At 35.6% G+C, this 16898-nt stretch overlaps 1 protein-coding gene across 1 annotated transcript; it reads left to right on the plus strand.

Moving 5' to 3' along the window:
• The first annotated feature begins 13784 nt into the window (after window positions 1–13784).
• LOC100466880 (olfactory receptor 2T29) lies at window positions 13785–14748 on the plus strand. The gene is given in 2 exon segments (XM_002930914.2): window positions 13785–14606; window positions 14608–14748. Coding segments are annotated over 2 exon segments (963 nt in total).
• The last annotated feature ends 2150 nt before the right edge of the window (window positions 14749–16898 follow it).

The raw sequence follows: 16898 nt of genomic DNA on the forward strand, positions 1-16898 counted from the left end.
ATAAATTCAACAACCTTGAAGAAATGGATGCCTTCCTGGAAACCTATAAACTACCAAGACTGAAACAGGAAGAAATTGATTAATTAAACAGACCAATTAATTATGAAGAGATTGAAGCAATGATCAAAGCCCTTCCCAAAAACAAGAGTCCAGGGCCTGATGTATTCCCCGGGGAATTCTACCAAACATTCAAAGAAGTAATACCTATTCTCCTGAAGCTGTTTCAAAAAATAGAAACAGAAGGAAAACTGCCAAGCTCATTCTATGAGGCCAGTATTACCTTGATCCCCAAACCAGGCAAAGACCCCATCAAAAAGAATTACGGACAGATTTCCCTGATGAACATGGACGCCAAAATTCTCAACAAGATCCTAGCTAATAGGATCCAACAGTACATTAAAAGCATTATCCATCAAGACCAATTGGGATTCATCCCTGGGATGCAAGGGTCATTCAACATTCACAAATCTATCAGTGTCATAGATTTCATCAACAAGAAAAAAGCCAAAAATCATGTGATCCTCTCAATAGATGCAGAAAAAGCATTTGACATAATACAGCATCGTTTCCTGATTAAAACCCTTCAGAGTGTAGGGATAGAGGGAACATTCCTGAATTTCATAAAAACCATCTATGAAAAGCCTACAATGAATATCATTCTCAATGGGAAAAGTTGAAAGCCTTTCCCTTAAGATCAGGAACACAACAAAGATGCCCAATCTCACCATTATTATTCAACATAGTCCTAGAAGTTCTTGCAACAGCAATGAGACAAAAAAAAGGGATAAATTGTATCCAAATTGGCAAAGAAGAAGTCAAACTGTCTCTCTTCGCAGATGACATGATACTCTATATAGAAAACCCAAAAGACTCCATCCCCAAGCTACTTAAACTTATAGAACAATTAGGCAATGTGGAGGGATACAAAATCAATGCTCAGAAATCAGTTGCATTTCTATACATGAACAATGAGAATGAAGAAAGAGAAATTAGGGAATCCATTCCATTTACAATAGCAGCAAAAAGCATACAAAATCTTGTAATTAACTTAGCCAGGATGTAAAGGATCTATATTCTAGAAACTACAAATCACTCTTGAAAGACATTGAAGGAGACACAAAAAGATGAAAAATATTCCATGCTCATGGATTGGAAGAATAAACATAGTTAAAATGCCTGTGCTTGGGGCGCCTGGGTTTCACAGTGGTTAAGTGTCTGCCTTTGGCTCAGGGCATGATCCCAGCATTATGGGATCAAGCCCCACATCAGGCCCCTCTGCTATGAGCCTGCTTCTTCCTCTCCCACTCCCACTGCTTATGTTCCCTCTCTCACTGGCTGTGTCTATCTCTGTCAAATAAATAAATATTTTTTTTAAAAAAATAAATAAATAAACATAAAATGCCTATGCTACCCAGAGCAATCTATACTTTCAGTGCTATCTGGATCAAAATACCAATGACATTTTTCAAAGAACTAGAACAAAGAGCCCTTAAATTTGTGTGGAACCAGAAAAGACCCCTGAATCTCCAAGGAATTGTTCAAAAGGAAAAACAAAACTAGGGGCATCATGTCGCCGGACTTCAAGCTATACTACAAAGCTGTGATCAGAAAGACAGGATGGTACTGGCACAAAAACAGATACATAGACCAACGGAATGGAATAGAGAACCCAGAAATGGACCCTCAACTCTTTGGGCAACTAATCTTTGACAAAGGAGGAAAAATATCTAGTGGAAAAAAAACACAGTCTCTTCAATAAATGGTGCTGGGAAAATTGGACAGCTACATGCAAAAGATTGAAACTTGACCACTCTCTCACACCATACACAAAAATAAACTACAAATGGATGAAAGACCTCGATGTGAGACAGGAATCCATCAAAATCGTAGAGGAGAACATAGGCTGCAACCTCTTTGATATTGGCCACAGCAACTTTTTTCATGCCACATCATCAAAGGCAAGAGAAGCAAATTAAAAATGAACATGGGTACTTCATCAAGATTAAAAAAAGCTTAGGCACAGCCAAGGAAACAGTTAAAAAAACTAAGAGTAGCCCACGGAATGGGTGAAGATATTTGCAAATGACACTACAGTTAAAAAACTTGCATCCAAGATCTACAAAGAACTTCTCAAACTCAATACTCATGAAACAAATAATCAAATCAAAAACTGGGCAGAACATATGAACAGACACTTTTCCAATGAAGACATACAAATGGCTATAGCCCACATGAAAAAATGTTCAAAATCATTAGCCATCAGGGAAATTCAAATCAAAACCACCTTGAGATACCACCTTACCCCAGTTAGAATGACAGAAATGGACAAGGCAGCAAACATCAAATGTTGGAGAGGATGTGGAGAAAGGGGATCCCTCTTACATTGTTGGTTGGAATGCAATTTGGTACAGCCATTTTGGAAAACAGTGTGGAGGTCCCTTAAAATGCTAAAAATGGAGCCACCCTATGATCCAGCAATTGCAATACTGGGTATTTAGCCCAAAGATACAGACGTAGTAAAGAGAAGGGCCATATGCACCCCAATGTTCATAATAGCTAAATTGTGGAAGGAGATGAGATGCCCTTCAACAGATGACTGGATTAAGAAGAGGTGGTCCATACATTCAATGGAATACTACTCAGATATCAGAAAGAATGATTACACAACATTTGCTGCAACATGGACGGTACTGGAGGTGATTATGCTAAGTGAAATAATCAAGCAGAGAAAGACATTATCGTATGGTTTCACTCATTTATGGAACATAAGAAATAGGAAGATCGGTAGGAGAAGGATGGGAAGAATGAAGGGGAGGTAAGCAGAGGTGGAATGAGCCATGAGAGACTGCGTACCCTGGGAAACAAACTGAGGGCTTCAGAGGGAAGGAGGAGGGGGATTGGGATAGGCCGGTATTGGGTATTAAGGAGGGCACATATTGCATGGTGCACTGGGTGTTATATGCAAGTAATGAATCATGGAACATTGCATCAAGAACTGGGGATATATTGTATGGTGACTAATATAACAAAATAAATATTATTTTAAAAATTTAAAAAAAATAAAACACACCATCCTAAAATTTATATGGACCCACAAAACCCCTGAATAGCAAACACTACCTTGAATAACAAAACCAAAGCTCTAGTTATCATAGTTTCAGACTTCTAGTGATATCACAAAGTAGTGATCAAAAAAGCATGGTACTGGCAAAACAAACAAACAAGCAAAAACTTAAACCAGTTTAGCAGTCTGAACCCATAACTATATGGTCAATTAGTCTTCAGCAAAGCAGGAAAGAATATGTAATTCACAATAAGAAAGTCTCTTTAAAAATTATGTTAGGACAATGGGACAGTAATGTACAAATGAAGGAATCTGGACCACTTTCTTATATCATACAAAAAAATATATTCAAAATGGATATAAGATCTAAGTGTAAGACATGAAATCAAAATATCCAGGAGGATAACACAGTCTATCATCTCTTTGACACTGGCCATAGCAAATTATTTCTATGTATGTCTCCAATGATGAGAGAAGCAAAAAAATAAATAATTGAAACTTTATCAAAAAAAAAACCCTGCACATCAAACAAAATAATAAAAAAAGTAAAAGGCAAACTGCGGAATGGGAAAAGATATTTGCAAATGATATATCAGATAAAAGGCTAATATCTAAAATATATAATGAAAACATAAAACTCAACACCACAAAACAAATAGCAGAGGTAAAAATGTGCAGAAAACATGAGAAGATATTTTTCCAAAGAAGACATACATATAACCAACAGACACATGGAAAGATGCTCAAAATCACTCATCATCAAGGAAATACAAATGAAAAATACTATGAAATATCACCTCACACGTGTCAGAATGGCTAAAATTAACAATGCAAGAAACAACAGGTGCTGGGTAAGATGTGGAAAGTGGGGAACCTCTTGACATGTTGGTGGGAATGAAAACTGGTGCAACCACCCTGGAAAGTGTTATGGAGGTTCCTCAGAAAGTTAAAAATAGACCTATGTGTGATCCAGCAATTGCACTACTAGGTTTTACTGAAAGAATACAAGAATTCTAATCCAAGGGGTACATGAAGCCCAATGTTTATAAAAGCATTATCTACTATAGCCAAGTTATGGAAACAGCCAAGTGTCCATCAACTGATGCATGGATAAAGAAGATATATATATATATATATATATATATATATATTCAATAGAATATTTCTCAGCCATAGAAATGATTGAAATCTTGTCATTTGCACTGCATGGATGGAGCTACTGAGTAGTATGGTAAGCAAAATAAGTCAGTCAGAAAAAGATAAATACCATATGATTTCACTCAAGTGGAATTAAAATAACAAAACAAATGAGCAAAAGGAAAAAAGAAAGTGGCAAACCATGAAACGGATTCCTAACTATAGAGATGAAACTGAGTGTTACCAGAGGGGAAGTGGTTGGGGAATGGGTTAAAGAGTTAATGGAGATTAAGGAATACATTTCTGATGAACACTGTGCATTGTATGGAAGTTTTGAATCACTATATTTTATACCTGAACCTAATTTGTGGATATCAACCAAAAATATATCTAAAAGACCACAAAAACATGGAGGTTAAATAATAGGCTACTAAACAATGAAGTCAAAGATGAAATTTAAAAAATAACTAAATACAAATGAAAATAAAAACACAACAGCCCAAAATCTTTGGAATGTAGCAAAACTCTTCTTAGTTTGAAGTTAGAACAATACAGACCTGTCTCAAAAAGCAAAATAAGTCTCGCATAAAGAACATGAACTTACAAAACAAAACAAAAAACCTAGAAAAAGAAAATCAAACAAAACCGAAGCCATTAGAAGGAAGGACATAATAAAGATTAGAGTTGAAATGAACACATTAGAAACAAAGCAATCAATGAAACTAGGAGTTCATTCTTTGAAAGACCTACAAAATTGATGAACTCTTAGCCAGACTCATCAGAAACAAAACAGAAACAAAAAGAGACAGGACACAAATAAATCAGAAATGAAAGGGGAGAAATGACAACCAACACCACACAAATACAAGGGATTATAAGAGTGTAGTATGAAAAATTATATGCTGATGAGTTAGAGAATCTAAAAGAAATGGATAAACTCCTAGAAACATACATCCTTCCAAAATTAAAGAAGGAAGAAATTGAAAATTTGAGCAGATCCATTACCAGAAATGAAATTGAATCAGTGATCAAAATACTCCTAGCAAAGAGAAATCTAAAGCCAAATGACTTTAATGGTGAATTTGACCAAGCACCTGGGTGGCTCAGTCAGTTAAGTAACTGACTCTTCCTTTAGGCTCAGGTCATGATCTCAGGGTTGTGAGATTGAGCCCTGCAGTGGGTTCCAACTGAATGTGGAATCTGCTTGAGTTTCTCTCTGTCCCTCTCCCTCTGCTCCTCCACCAGTTCATACTCTCTAAATAAACAAACAAACAAACAAACAACAAATGGACGAATGAATGAATATACAAACAAATCTTAAAGGTGAATTCTACAAGGGTTAATACCTATTCCTTCCAAACTATTAAAAAAAAAAGTATAAGGAGAGTTTCAATTCATTCTATGAGTCCTGCGTTACTCAGATACCAACCCAGATAAAAAATTACAAAGATAAATTGAAATAGTGATCAAGATGCCTGAAGAACATACATGCAATGAGTCTCTGGAAAAAGGTGGTTCAATATTTGCAAATCAATCAATGTTATACATCAATCAACAAGAGAGAGGATAAAGAAACATATGATTATTTCCATTGATACTGAAAAAGCATTTTGCAAAGTACATTATCCATTCATGATAACAACCTTCAAAAAAGTAATTTAGAGGGAACATACCTCAATCTAATGAATATCACATATGAAAAACCCACAACTACTGTAATACTTAATGGTGAAGAACTAAGAACTTTCCCCCTAGGATCACAGACAAGTAAAGATGTCCACTCTCACCACTTTTATTCAGTATACTATTGGAAGCCAAAGCCACAGCAAACACAAAAAGTAATAAAAGGCATTCAATTAAAAGGAAGAAGGGAAAATTCACTATTTGCAGATGGCATGAGACTATATATAGAAAACTCCAAGGATATCACCAAAGAAACTACTAGAACAGATAAATAAACTCAAGAAGGTCATAGGATACAAAAACAATATGAAGAAACCTGTTGTATTTCCATAAACTGCTACTGAGGTAACAGAAAGAGGAATTAAGAAAACAATCCCATTTACAATAGCTCCCAAAATAACATAATACTTAAGAATAAACAACCAAAGAGGTTGACACATCATTAGTTTTTGAGCTTTAGGGGCTGAATCAGTGAAAGACAAGAGAACTCTATCAATCCCTCATGCAATACTCTTGAAATTAAATGGGGATAGATATGCACAACATAAGAAAGAAATGTTTTATAATATGGAGAAGGCTAAGGCCACATATAACCCAGCATCTATTTCACAAATAAGATTTTATTGATGATGGTGAAATTTGAGATTACTATTAATATTGGTTAAGACTTCCAGTTAATAATAAGAAAAGATTTTAAAAAGACATGAGGAGAGAACCAGAACTGTGCAGCATAGGTACCTATTACATTTGTTGTAGTTGTTGTTGTTGTTAGGTCTCTTAATTGCATTCTTCTTCAAAGTCCCAGAAGGAATTTATCAATAGCAAACCTCATCAACTCCCATAATGGGCACAGTAAAACCAGGATTATGTCACTGCCCTGTTTATCTTTATACTGGTAACTGCAGCCACACTCCATTTCTCAGATGGGTAAGAGCTATAGCATAACCAGATGCTGAGTTTAATCATTCATAAATAACTGCAGGAGCAAAAAGGTAATTATTGTTTTCAACTTATTCTCCTTTTGATATATGCTTTTCCCCCTATCACCTATTTTTATGAAGAAAAGCAAATATGAGTTTTTAATTCAAGTGTAATTAACATGCAGTGTTATATTAGTTTCAGTTGTACAATATATTAAACAATTCTATACATTTCTCAGTGCTCATCAAGATAAGTGCACTCTTAATCACCTTTTTAGGTTTGAATATTTCATGTAACAATAACATACTGTAATATATTAGGAAATGTGTCTTTATTTCCATTATATATGGACAAAAGAATACATATTCTCCTCGTGTTATTGGATGATGTGTTTGTTTTCTTGAGGGTGAAATTTTACAAAGAAATGAGACTGATTTTACTTTGAGTGGGAATTATTTCTGATAGAAAACTGAAACAAATGTCTCAAATATATTTATGTTTCATAGATGAAACTGACAGTAATGGATTATACCCAAATTGTAGTCTGTAGAGGGAATATTGTGTTCTAGAGAGTTAAGAGAGCATTATGAGCTCTGGACCCTAACATCTGAATTGAGACACAAGTTCTCTCCCAGGTAAATGATGTGATGCTAGGCAAATGACTTGGGAATCTGAATTATTTAATTTGTAAAAGGAGAAAACAAGATGAGTAAGAGATAACTCTTGGGGAAGATAAAATATGGTAAAGCAACAGAACAAAACCTGCTCTCAGCTTCAAAAAAAGTTTTGATATTATTACACCACCACCAATAATAAGTCCCCAAATTAAGTAGTGCACTGTTCTATTTATATTAAACTCAAGAAATTGGATACAGAAAAATAAGAATGATCAGTGAGGTCAATTAACTTACATGGAACAGACAGCATTCCATTGTCTGTCAGGTGTTCCAGGTGGGCTGTTCAGTGTAGCTTGATCAGAGTCATTCTCATTTACCAAATTGCAATAAGAATTTGCTTCATTTTGACCAGAAACATTGACTCAGAAAACAAGCATGTTTTCCTTTTATTGGGCTGTCTTAATTTTGCACAGAGTTGGTGTATCTACCAGTAGATGTGGAATTTGACAGATTATATTTTTTAATGCAATGTGTCCCAGATTTGTTGGATACTTATATTAAGATATCAAATTAAATTTCCGTGTTGCCTAGTGCTTCAGCACTGCATAACTAGGAACTCTTAATAAGTTGCATATTGTAGTTAGTCTTTGGAATCATGACAAGAGCATAAAATATCTTGAAAATTAGAGATTATTATTGAAATATCTCTGATTCATAACCATTTTTAAACTCTTCCTAGAGAGAAGAACCAATATATTTTTTTATGTTGGTAAGGGCTTTTAAAATTTAACATTTCAGAAACAGAAAAGTTGCAAATCCTTAAAATCCATAAGAGAAAATGTAAAAAGTTATTACTGATCCTTTTCAGAAAGGACACATATATTTTTCTATCGTTCTTTCTTATTTTGAGCTATTTTAAAACTATAAATCACACGCACACACACACACGTTTTGCCTGAATATACAGATTGTGACTTCTTTCAGTGTAACTAACTTCAATTTTACTCTGTCTTTAGCACTTAACACAGATGTAGGCTTTGAGTAGCCAGATACAAGAAGGGGAATTGAATTGGAAACAGAAGCAGTTCAATGTTGTTCAGTTTTTCTCTCTGCATCTCAGTTTCCATGAAAAATTGGTTGCTACAGACAATAAAGTAGATGATGCTTGTGAAGACAAATAATGACTTGTCCTGTAAATGACAATGATCTTCTAAATGCTAACTCTCCCTCCTTAAATTTGAAAAAAAAAATTGGAGGAGTTTTACATAAATGAAGTTGGAGAAGTTATACTAGACAAAACTAAGGTAGGATTCCCCTTAAAGATCTGTTTAAACAGAGTTAAAATAAGGTTGTATATATCTGGGAATGCAAAAATTATCAAATCCCAATGCTTATGTATGTGAAAAGATACTAAGACTGGCAAACAGGAGTAATTCATCTTATATCATAAAGCAAGAATGGTCAATGAATCATGGAACACTACATCAGAAAGCAATGAATTCTGTGTGGTGACTAACATCACAAAATAAAAAAATGGTAACAGCCATCTCTTACGCAGAATCTGTACAATAATTATTGTAGATCTAAACTCTTTAACAATATATGTACTTACTCATCTGTAACCAATAATATCTAAGCAATTAAATTATTTTAGGTAATTTAATCCTGAACATACTTGAAATCTAACTTTACTATCCACTTTTTATGTAAAGTGGACAAATAATGGGGGGTAGAGGATAATCTGGACCCACAGTCATAGTTCAGATTCAAAGTGTGGGCTCCTACATGGATGTCCCTAGGATTTCTAAGGGGCTGGACATTGGTGAGGAATTCATCTGCTCCTGTGGCTGCATGGCTTACTCCACACAAACACAGAACATCACAAAGGAGAATCAAGCTTTTGGTATAATTATTCCCCAAATTATGTTTCAGTTACTTTCTAAATCTTTCATATATGGAATATATCTCTAACAGTTTTTAATATCCTGTTGGATCCTTAAACCAGGGAGGTCGATTCCATTTTGACTTATATAACAAAAAACACTAGAAATAAGGTGTTTTTTTTTTTAATGATTCACTTTTTGTGTTTTCAAAGGGCAGTGACTCTGCAATATTCCAGACTCATTGATGAACAACACTACCATAAGAAATTCTCAAAACCTTGAACTGTGGAAATCTTATTATAAGTTGCCAATACCACTTTTTAATTTAAAATACAATTAAATTAACCAATCTATAGTACATTAGTTTCAGATGTAGTGTTCAATAATTTATCAGTTGCATGTAACATCCAGGTCTCATCACATCGCATACCTTCTGTAATGCTCATAAGCCAGTTACCCCATCCCCCAACCATCACACCTCCAGCAACACTCAGTTTGTTTCCTGTAGTTAAGAGTCTTTCATGGTTTATCTCCCTCTCTGATGACTTCCCATTCAATTTCCCTCCCTTCCCCTATGATCCTCTGCACTGTTTCTTATATTGCTCATATAAGTGAAACCATATAATAATTGTCTTTCTCTGATTGATTTATTTTGCTCAGCATAAAACCCTCCAGTTCCATCCATCTCAATGTAAATGGTAAGTATTCATCCTTTTGATGGGTGACTAATATTCCATTGTTTGTATATGCCACATCTACTCTATCCATTCATCTGTTGATGTACATCTCAGCTCCTTCCTATTATGGGCCATTATGGGCATTGCTGTTTTGAACATTGGGGTGCAGGTGCCCCATCAGCTCAGTACACTTGCATCCTTGGGGTAAATACCTAGTAGTGCAATTGCTGGGTCATAGATGGTATTATGTTAAGTGAAGTAAGTCAGACTGAGAAAGACAAATACCACATGATCTCACTTCCATATGTAGAATGTAAAAACAGAAATGAAAATAAACAAAAAGCAGAATCAGATCTGTAAATACAGAAGACAAACTGATGGTTGCCAGAGAAAACAGTGGTAGAGCAATGACAGAATGGTTGTAGAAAAATGTGAGATACTGTCTTCCAGTTATGGAATAGATAAGTCATAGGAATAAAAGGCTCAGCATAAGGAATATAGTCCATTAAATTTCATTTTTGTTTTATTTTTGTATTTTTTCTTTACTCATTTTTATTTATTTTATTATTTTTTAAAGATTTGAGTATAGTTTACAATATATATTATATATATATATAATTGAATACAGTGAAAGGAAGTCAAAAATAAAGAATATATCTATAAAATGTAAAATGAAAGTTAGAAAAAGACTTAAAAAGAGTTGATGAAATAAGAAACTAGTTGAAAAGGAAAAAAAGGAGAGAAAATGAAAATTTTAAACTGAGAGATAAAATAATCATGAGAAAAAACCTTGAATTCTATATATTATTTTCCCTTAGTGCTGGAGTGTGCAGTCCTGTGTGCTCTGTAAACTTGGTGTTCACCTGTTGCTCCAGCTGGTCTTCTGGGGGAAGGGCCTCCTGCACTGATTCCGGGGTATCTTTGTGTGGGTGGAGTTGTGCTGCCCCTTGCCAGGGTCCCAGGCTCAGTGTAAACTGCTTCTGGTTGCTTGGCGCTTTTGTTCCCAAAGGCTTTTCTGTGCCTATCTAGAGGGCAAAACTAAAAATGGCTGGACTGATCTCCAGTCCTGTAGCTGAAAGATGGCAGGGCCCCCCTTTTCAGCAAACCCCCAGGGATAAGCATTCTTTGCTTTTGCATGTGCTAAAGTGCAGACTTCTGTGGTGCACGCCTGAACCAATTATCCTAGGGGAAGGTGGAGTTTCATCGCATTTCTGTCCTTTGCAGAACTCCCACATGTGGTGCAGTCTCCCAATTATGTTGCAGTTTGCATTTCATGGCCAATGGAGCTGAGACTCCCCTCCCGGGTTTGCTGACCATAACCTGTTTCCCCACTCAAATGCTTGGGGAATCTGTTGACTCAGGTATCCCATTCTTTCTGTGACCCTGATATTCCTGAGACCACACTGTCCCACTTAGGATTCTGCCCCAGTTGGCTACCTGATCAGCTTCCAGGCAAGGAGTCCCTCACAGGAGCAGACTTCTAAAAGTTCTGATTTTGCGCTCTGGGTCTTTATCACTTCCTGGTAGCTGGCTTATGGAGGTTCCCTCCCACCATGGTTTATCTTCTGATATATCCCCTCTGATTTACTGCTTCACACCTCCTACCTTGCAAAAAGTGGTCTCTTTACTATTTGTAGAATTCCAGCAATTCCTGGTTAGATAATTATCTGGCTAAATTCAAGGGACCAGATGAAATGAGGTCCTCTATTCTTCTGCCATCCTTCCTTCCTCCTGCTACCAATATCCTTTTTAAAACGTTTTTATATACAGTGTTCTATTAGTTTTAGGTTTACAACATAGTGACTCAAAAGGTTAAGTTATATGTGCTCACAACAAGTGTAGCTACCTTATGCCATGAAACATTATCAGGGTGATGTAGAGTGTGGCAAACTGGGTGAAGGGGAGAAGGAGATAAAGGCCCCAATTATGGAATGATAAGTCACAAGAATAAAAAGGAGAACATAAAGAATATAGCTAATGATAGTGTAGTAGCAATGTAATGGGACAGATGGTAGCTATATTTATAATGAGCATAGCATAGTGTATAAACTTCTTAATGGAACATTGTAAACTATACTCAAATCTTTAAAAAATAATAAAATAAATAAAAATGAGTAAAGAAAAAATACAAAAATAAAACAAAAATACAATTTAATGGACTATATTCCTTATGCTGAGCCTTTTATTCCTATGACTTATCTATTCCATAACTGGAAGACTATATCTCACATTTTTCTACAACCATTTTGTCATTGCTCTACCACTGTTTTCTCTGGCAACCATCAGTTTGTCTTCTGTATTTACAGATCTGATTCTGCTTTTTGTTTATTCATTCATTTCTGTTTTTACATTCTACATATGGAAGTGAGATCATGTGGTATTTGTCTTTCTCAGTCTGACTTACTTCACTTAACATAATACCATCTAGGCCCATCCATGTTGTCTCCAAGGGCACAGTGTTATGGATTTTATGGCTGCATAACATTCCATTGTTTGTACAGAATATACAAACACACACACATAACACTCCTTCCTTATACCTTCATCTATCTATGGACAGTTAGATTGCTTCCATATCTTGACTATTTGTGAAAACTGTTGTGATAAGAATAGGGATGCATATATAAATATATGAATGAATGAAATCTTGCCATTTGCATTGTCATGGATGGAGCTAGAGAGTATAATATTAAGTAAAATAAGCTAATCAGAGAAAGACAAATGCCATATGATAACATTTATATGTGGAGTTTAATAAACAAAACAAATGAACAAAGGGGAAATAGAGAAAGGCAACTATAGAGAACAAACTGTTGGTTACCAAAGGGACATGGGAGGGGGATGGATTAAATAGGTGATTAGGACTAAGATGTGCAGATGTTATGATATGCACCAGGTGTTGTATGGAAGTGTTGAATCACTATATTGTTCACCTGAAACCAGTATTACACTGTATGTTAACTAACTGAAATTTAAATAAAAACTTAAAAAAGGATCATATTAAGATTTGATATAAAATTAAAATAACAAACTGAGGGCTTCAGAGGGGAGAGGAGTGGGGGATTGGGATAGGCCAGTGATGGGTAGTAAGGAGGACATGTATTGCATGGAGCACTGGGTGTTATACACAAACAATAAATCATGGAACACTATATCCAAAACTAATGATGTACTGTACGGCAACTAATATAACATAATAAAAATTTAAAAAAAATAAAAATAATGAAAAAATTAAAAAATAAACATCATATTTTATCCTACAAAAAATATAGATGTCCATATATTAGTGATTTTGCTTTATTTTGGGAAATGCATAACCAGTAGTGGAATTATTAAGGTACCAATATATTTTTTAAAGATTTATTTATTATTTTACAGAGAGAAAATGATAGCAGGGGTGGGGAGAAGGAGAGAGAGAAAGAGAATCTCAAGCAGAATCCCTGCTGAGTGTTGAGCTTAGTGCAGGGCTCAATCTCACACCATGAGATCAAGATCTTCTCAGGAGTTAGGGGCTTAAACAACTGAGCCACCCAGGTCCCAATATTTGGTCCTAAGGTACCAATATTTTTGATTGTGTGAAATCCTAAATTTGTAGTAAATTTGTTCAATTACTGGTAATTTATAATCCTACAATTTACAGGTCCTAGGAGTTTCCCTTTATTAGCACACTGGGTTCCTGTGTATAAACATGCACACATACACACACACACACACTAGCTCACTAAAATTTTATTTCAGTTTGTCATATGCCATGAGTGATCTATTAACTCCACAGTTCTCCTTGATGATCCAGGTAAATCCAATGGAGAATACAACTTGGGTGGCCAACCATACTGGACAAACAGATTTTAACCTAATGGGACTCTTCAGTCAATCCAAGCACCCAACTCCCCTTTGTGTGGTCATCTTTGTGGTTTTCCTGATGGCCTTGTCTGGAAACACCATCCTGGTCCTTCTGATACACTGTGATGCTCACCTCCATAACCCCATGTACTTTTTTATCACTCAGTTGTCTCTCATGGATGTGATGTACATTTCTGTCACTGTGCCTAAGATGCTCATGGACCAGGTCATGGGGGTGAATAAGATCTCAGCCCCTGAATGTGGGATGCAAATGTTTCTCTATTTGACATTAGTAGGTTCAGAATTTTTCCTTCTAGCTGCCATGGCCTATGACCGCTATGTGGCCATCTGCCATCCACTCCGTTATCCTGTCCTCATGAACCATAGAGTGTGCCTCCTCTTGGTGTCTTCCTCCTGGTTTCTGGGATCTGTAGATGGATTTATGCTCACACCCATCACCATGACCTTCCCCTTCTGCAGATCCCGCGAGATCCACCATTTCTTCTGTGAGGTCCCTGCTGTAATGAAGCTTTCCTGCTCAGACACTTCACTCTATGAGACACTCATGTACCTGTGTTGTGTCCTCATGCTCCTCATCCCTGTGACAATCATTTCAAGCTCCTATTCTTTCATCCTCTTCACCATCCACAGGATGAACTCAGCAGAGGGACGGAAGAAGGCTTTTGCCACTTGTTCTTCCCACATGATGGTGGTCATCCTCTTTTACGGGGCTGCCATCTATACCTACATGCTCCCCACCTCCTTTCACAGCCCTGAGAAGGGACATGATTGTATCTGTCTTTTATACCATACTCACTCCTGTTCTAAACCCTTTGATTTATAGTCTTAGGAATAAGGATGTTACAAGGGCTCTAAAAAAAATGTTGAATGTGGGATCTGTCTTACAGGAAAGTATAAAGTAGGAACTATTTGTACTATTTTTTCCTTCACTCTACAAATTTAAACTTTAGGATCTTATTCCAAAGTTTTTATTCAAATTTTCATACCATGTGTCATCACCTATACATCCCCTTTGGAGGAATTGTTAATCTGTCCTGGAAAGCTCTTCATTTTCATATTCCTGCATTCTAAATACTTGTACAATTGCATTGTAGTTATGTTACATTTTTCTGAAGTTTATAACTGCACTGTGATTCTGTGAAAAAATACTCATATTAGTAGGAAATACATAACAATATATTTGGAAACAAGGATCATAGTGTGTGCAACTGATGAGAGAGAGATGGAGAGAGAGGTGATAAATCAAATGGTGCACAATGTTAATACATGAATCTAGGCAAAAGGTATATTAATTCTTTATTGTACTGTTATTAATATTCATACTAATTGTACTATTCATATTAATTTTCTATAAATTTGAAATCCCTTAAGAATAAAACATGAAGTATCGAACTTTTGGGTTTTTAAAAAATGTCTCCTTGCTGCATGGTGACAGTGTAAGTAACAAATCTGGGAAATCATGCACCAGTTAACATGGATGATCTTTACCACAACAATCCAGTTGTTGACCTGTGTTTATTTCAGGCAATTTTGTTCTTTAGGTTTCAAAACTGAGGACATCCAGTGGCTGTTACCTCTCTGAAATCATTAGTATATTGTGGTTGAAGGTACTGTGGGAAAAATATTAACCCCAAGAAGGAGGGCTCAGGGAAGTTTTTCAGCATAAGGTGGTATCAGAGCTGAGATTTGAAGATTTTCACTTACACAAACAAGCAGAGGAAGACCATCAAACATCCAATCCTTCATTTATTCAAAAACATGTATTATGCTATAATATAATAAAAAATAATAATAGCTAACTGAATTTAACAAAAATAACAAATGTCTACTGTCCCTAAGAAATTTGATCTGTAGGTGTAGTTTGTGCAAGTAGTTGTAATAAAATGCTTAAATCATTTTGAGGCTCGTGTGGAGAAGGTACAGCTCATAAGGACACACCAGTCATGCCTATGAAATGCAAGTTCAGCCGAACAAAGAGGCTGAAAGGAGACCATAGATCTCAGTGTTGAATGGTGACTAGATGCTACCTTCATATGAGTACAGGAGTCTGGGACCAGGGTTCTTGCTCCAGGAGTAAGGACATGATGCCACAGAAAAGGAACACACTGAGCAAAGTTCAGGTGGTTGACCAAGCAGGAGAGAAATGTCCCAATAGCACCTCCATCCTCATTCACTTTATAGCCTCATTTCTTGCCCCTTTGTCACCCAGACATTTACAAATGATAATAAAATGACCAGACTTGGATTGTAAAAAAGTTAAATCAGTGGGAATCAATTGCAGAAGAGCAACATTGGAGGTTTGGAGACCAGGTGAGGATGATGAATTGGATAGTGTTGATCTAAGTCAAACGGATCATTCCAAGTGGAATTATGGGTTTTGGGTATATAAGCAGGGCCTTGTTGAAACCACAAACTTGGTTGCATATTTACCAGTTTCCAATTAATTGTGACAACTTGTGAATTATCAGGTTTCAAAAGGGGACTTTTCCTTTTATCCTTGACACACTTGATCCTTACACCACTAGAAAATAAGGATCTTACAGTATTTTGGGTAACAATGTTGGAAAATTAGTTTACAATATTTTAGTTGCAGTCAAACGAAATACATAAGATATGTATACTCTTCAACTTCCAAAATATTTGAGTAATGTGTATCTCACCCCTCAAGTTTTTTTTGGACTGTAATGGCACAGACATTTGATGATTCCATGTAAAGTGCTGTAGGCATGGGAAACAAATTGAAGCAAAACAAAACAAAATGTTTTATGGATCCATATTTTTTCAAAGTTGAATTTATTTACTCTATCACAAGCAAAAAAAATAGATAAAATATTTTAGAATGATAAATTATTTTTTTAAATAAAGTGTTTAGAATACAATTTTCCACAGTTTATACTAACAAGGATTTATGAGAACTATTCAGCTGGAAAATCTTCATCAACTTATATTTATTATATTATATAAAGTACATGATACACAGAATTACTAGACATAAAGGAACATTTGGTGCTCCTAATTTTATTTTGTATCTAGAATGTCAAAACGGAGGACT

The sequence above is a fragment of the Ailuropoda melanoleuca genome, chromosome 3 (assembly GCF_002007445.2).
Source record: "Ailuropoda melanoleuca isolate Jingjing chromosome 3, ASM200744v2, whole genome shotgun sequence".
Taxonomy (NCBI): Eukaryota; Metazoa; Chordata; class Mammalia; order Carnivora; family Ursidae; genus Ailuropoda; species Ailuropoda melanoleuca.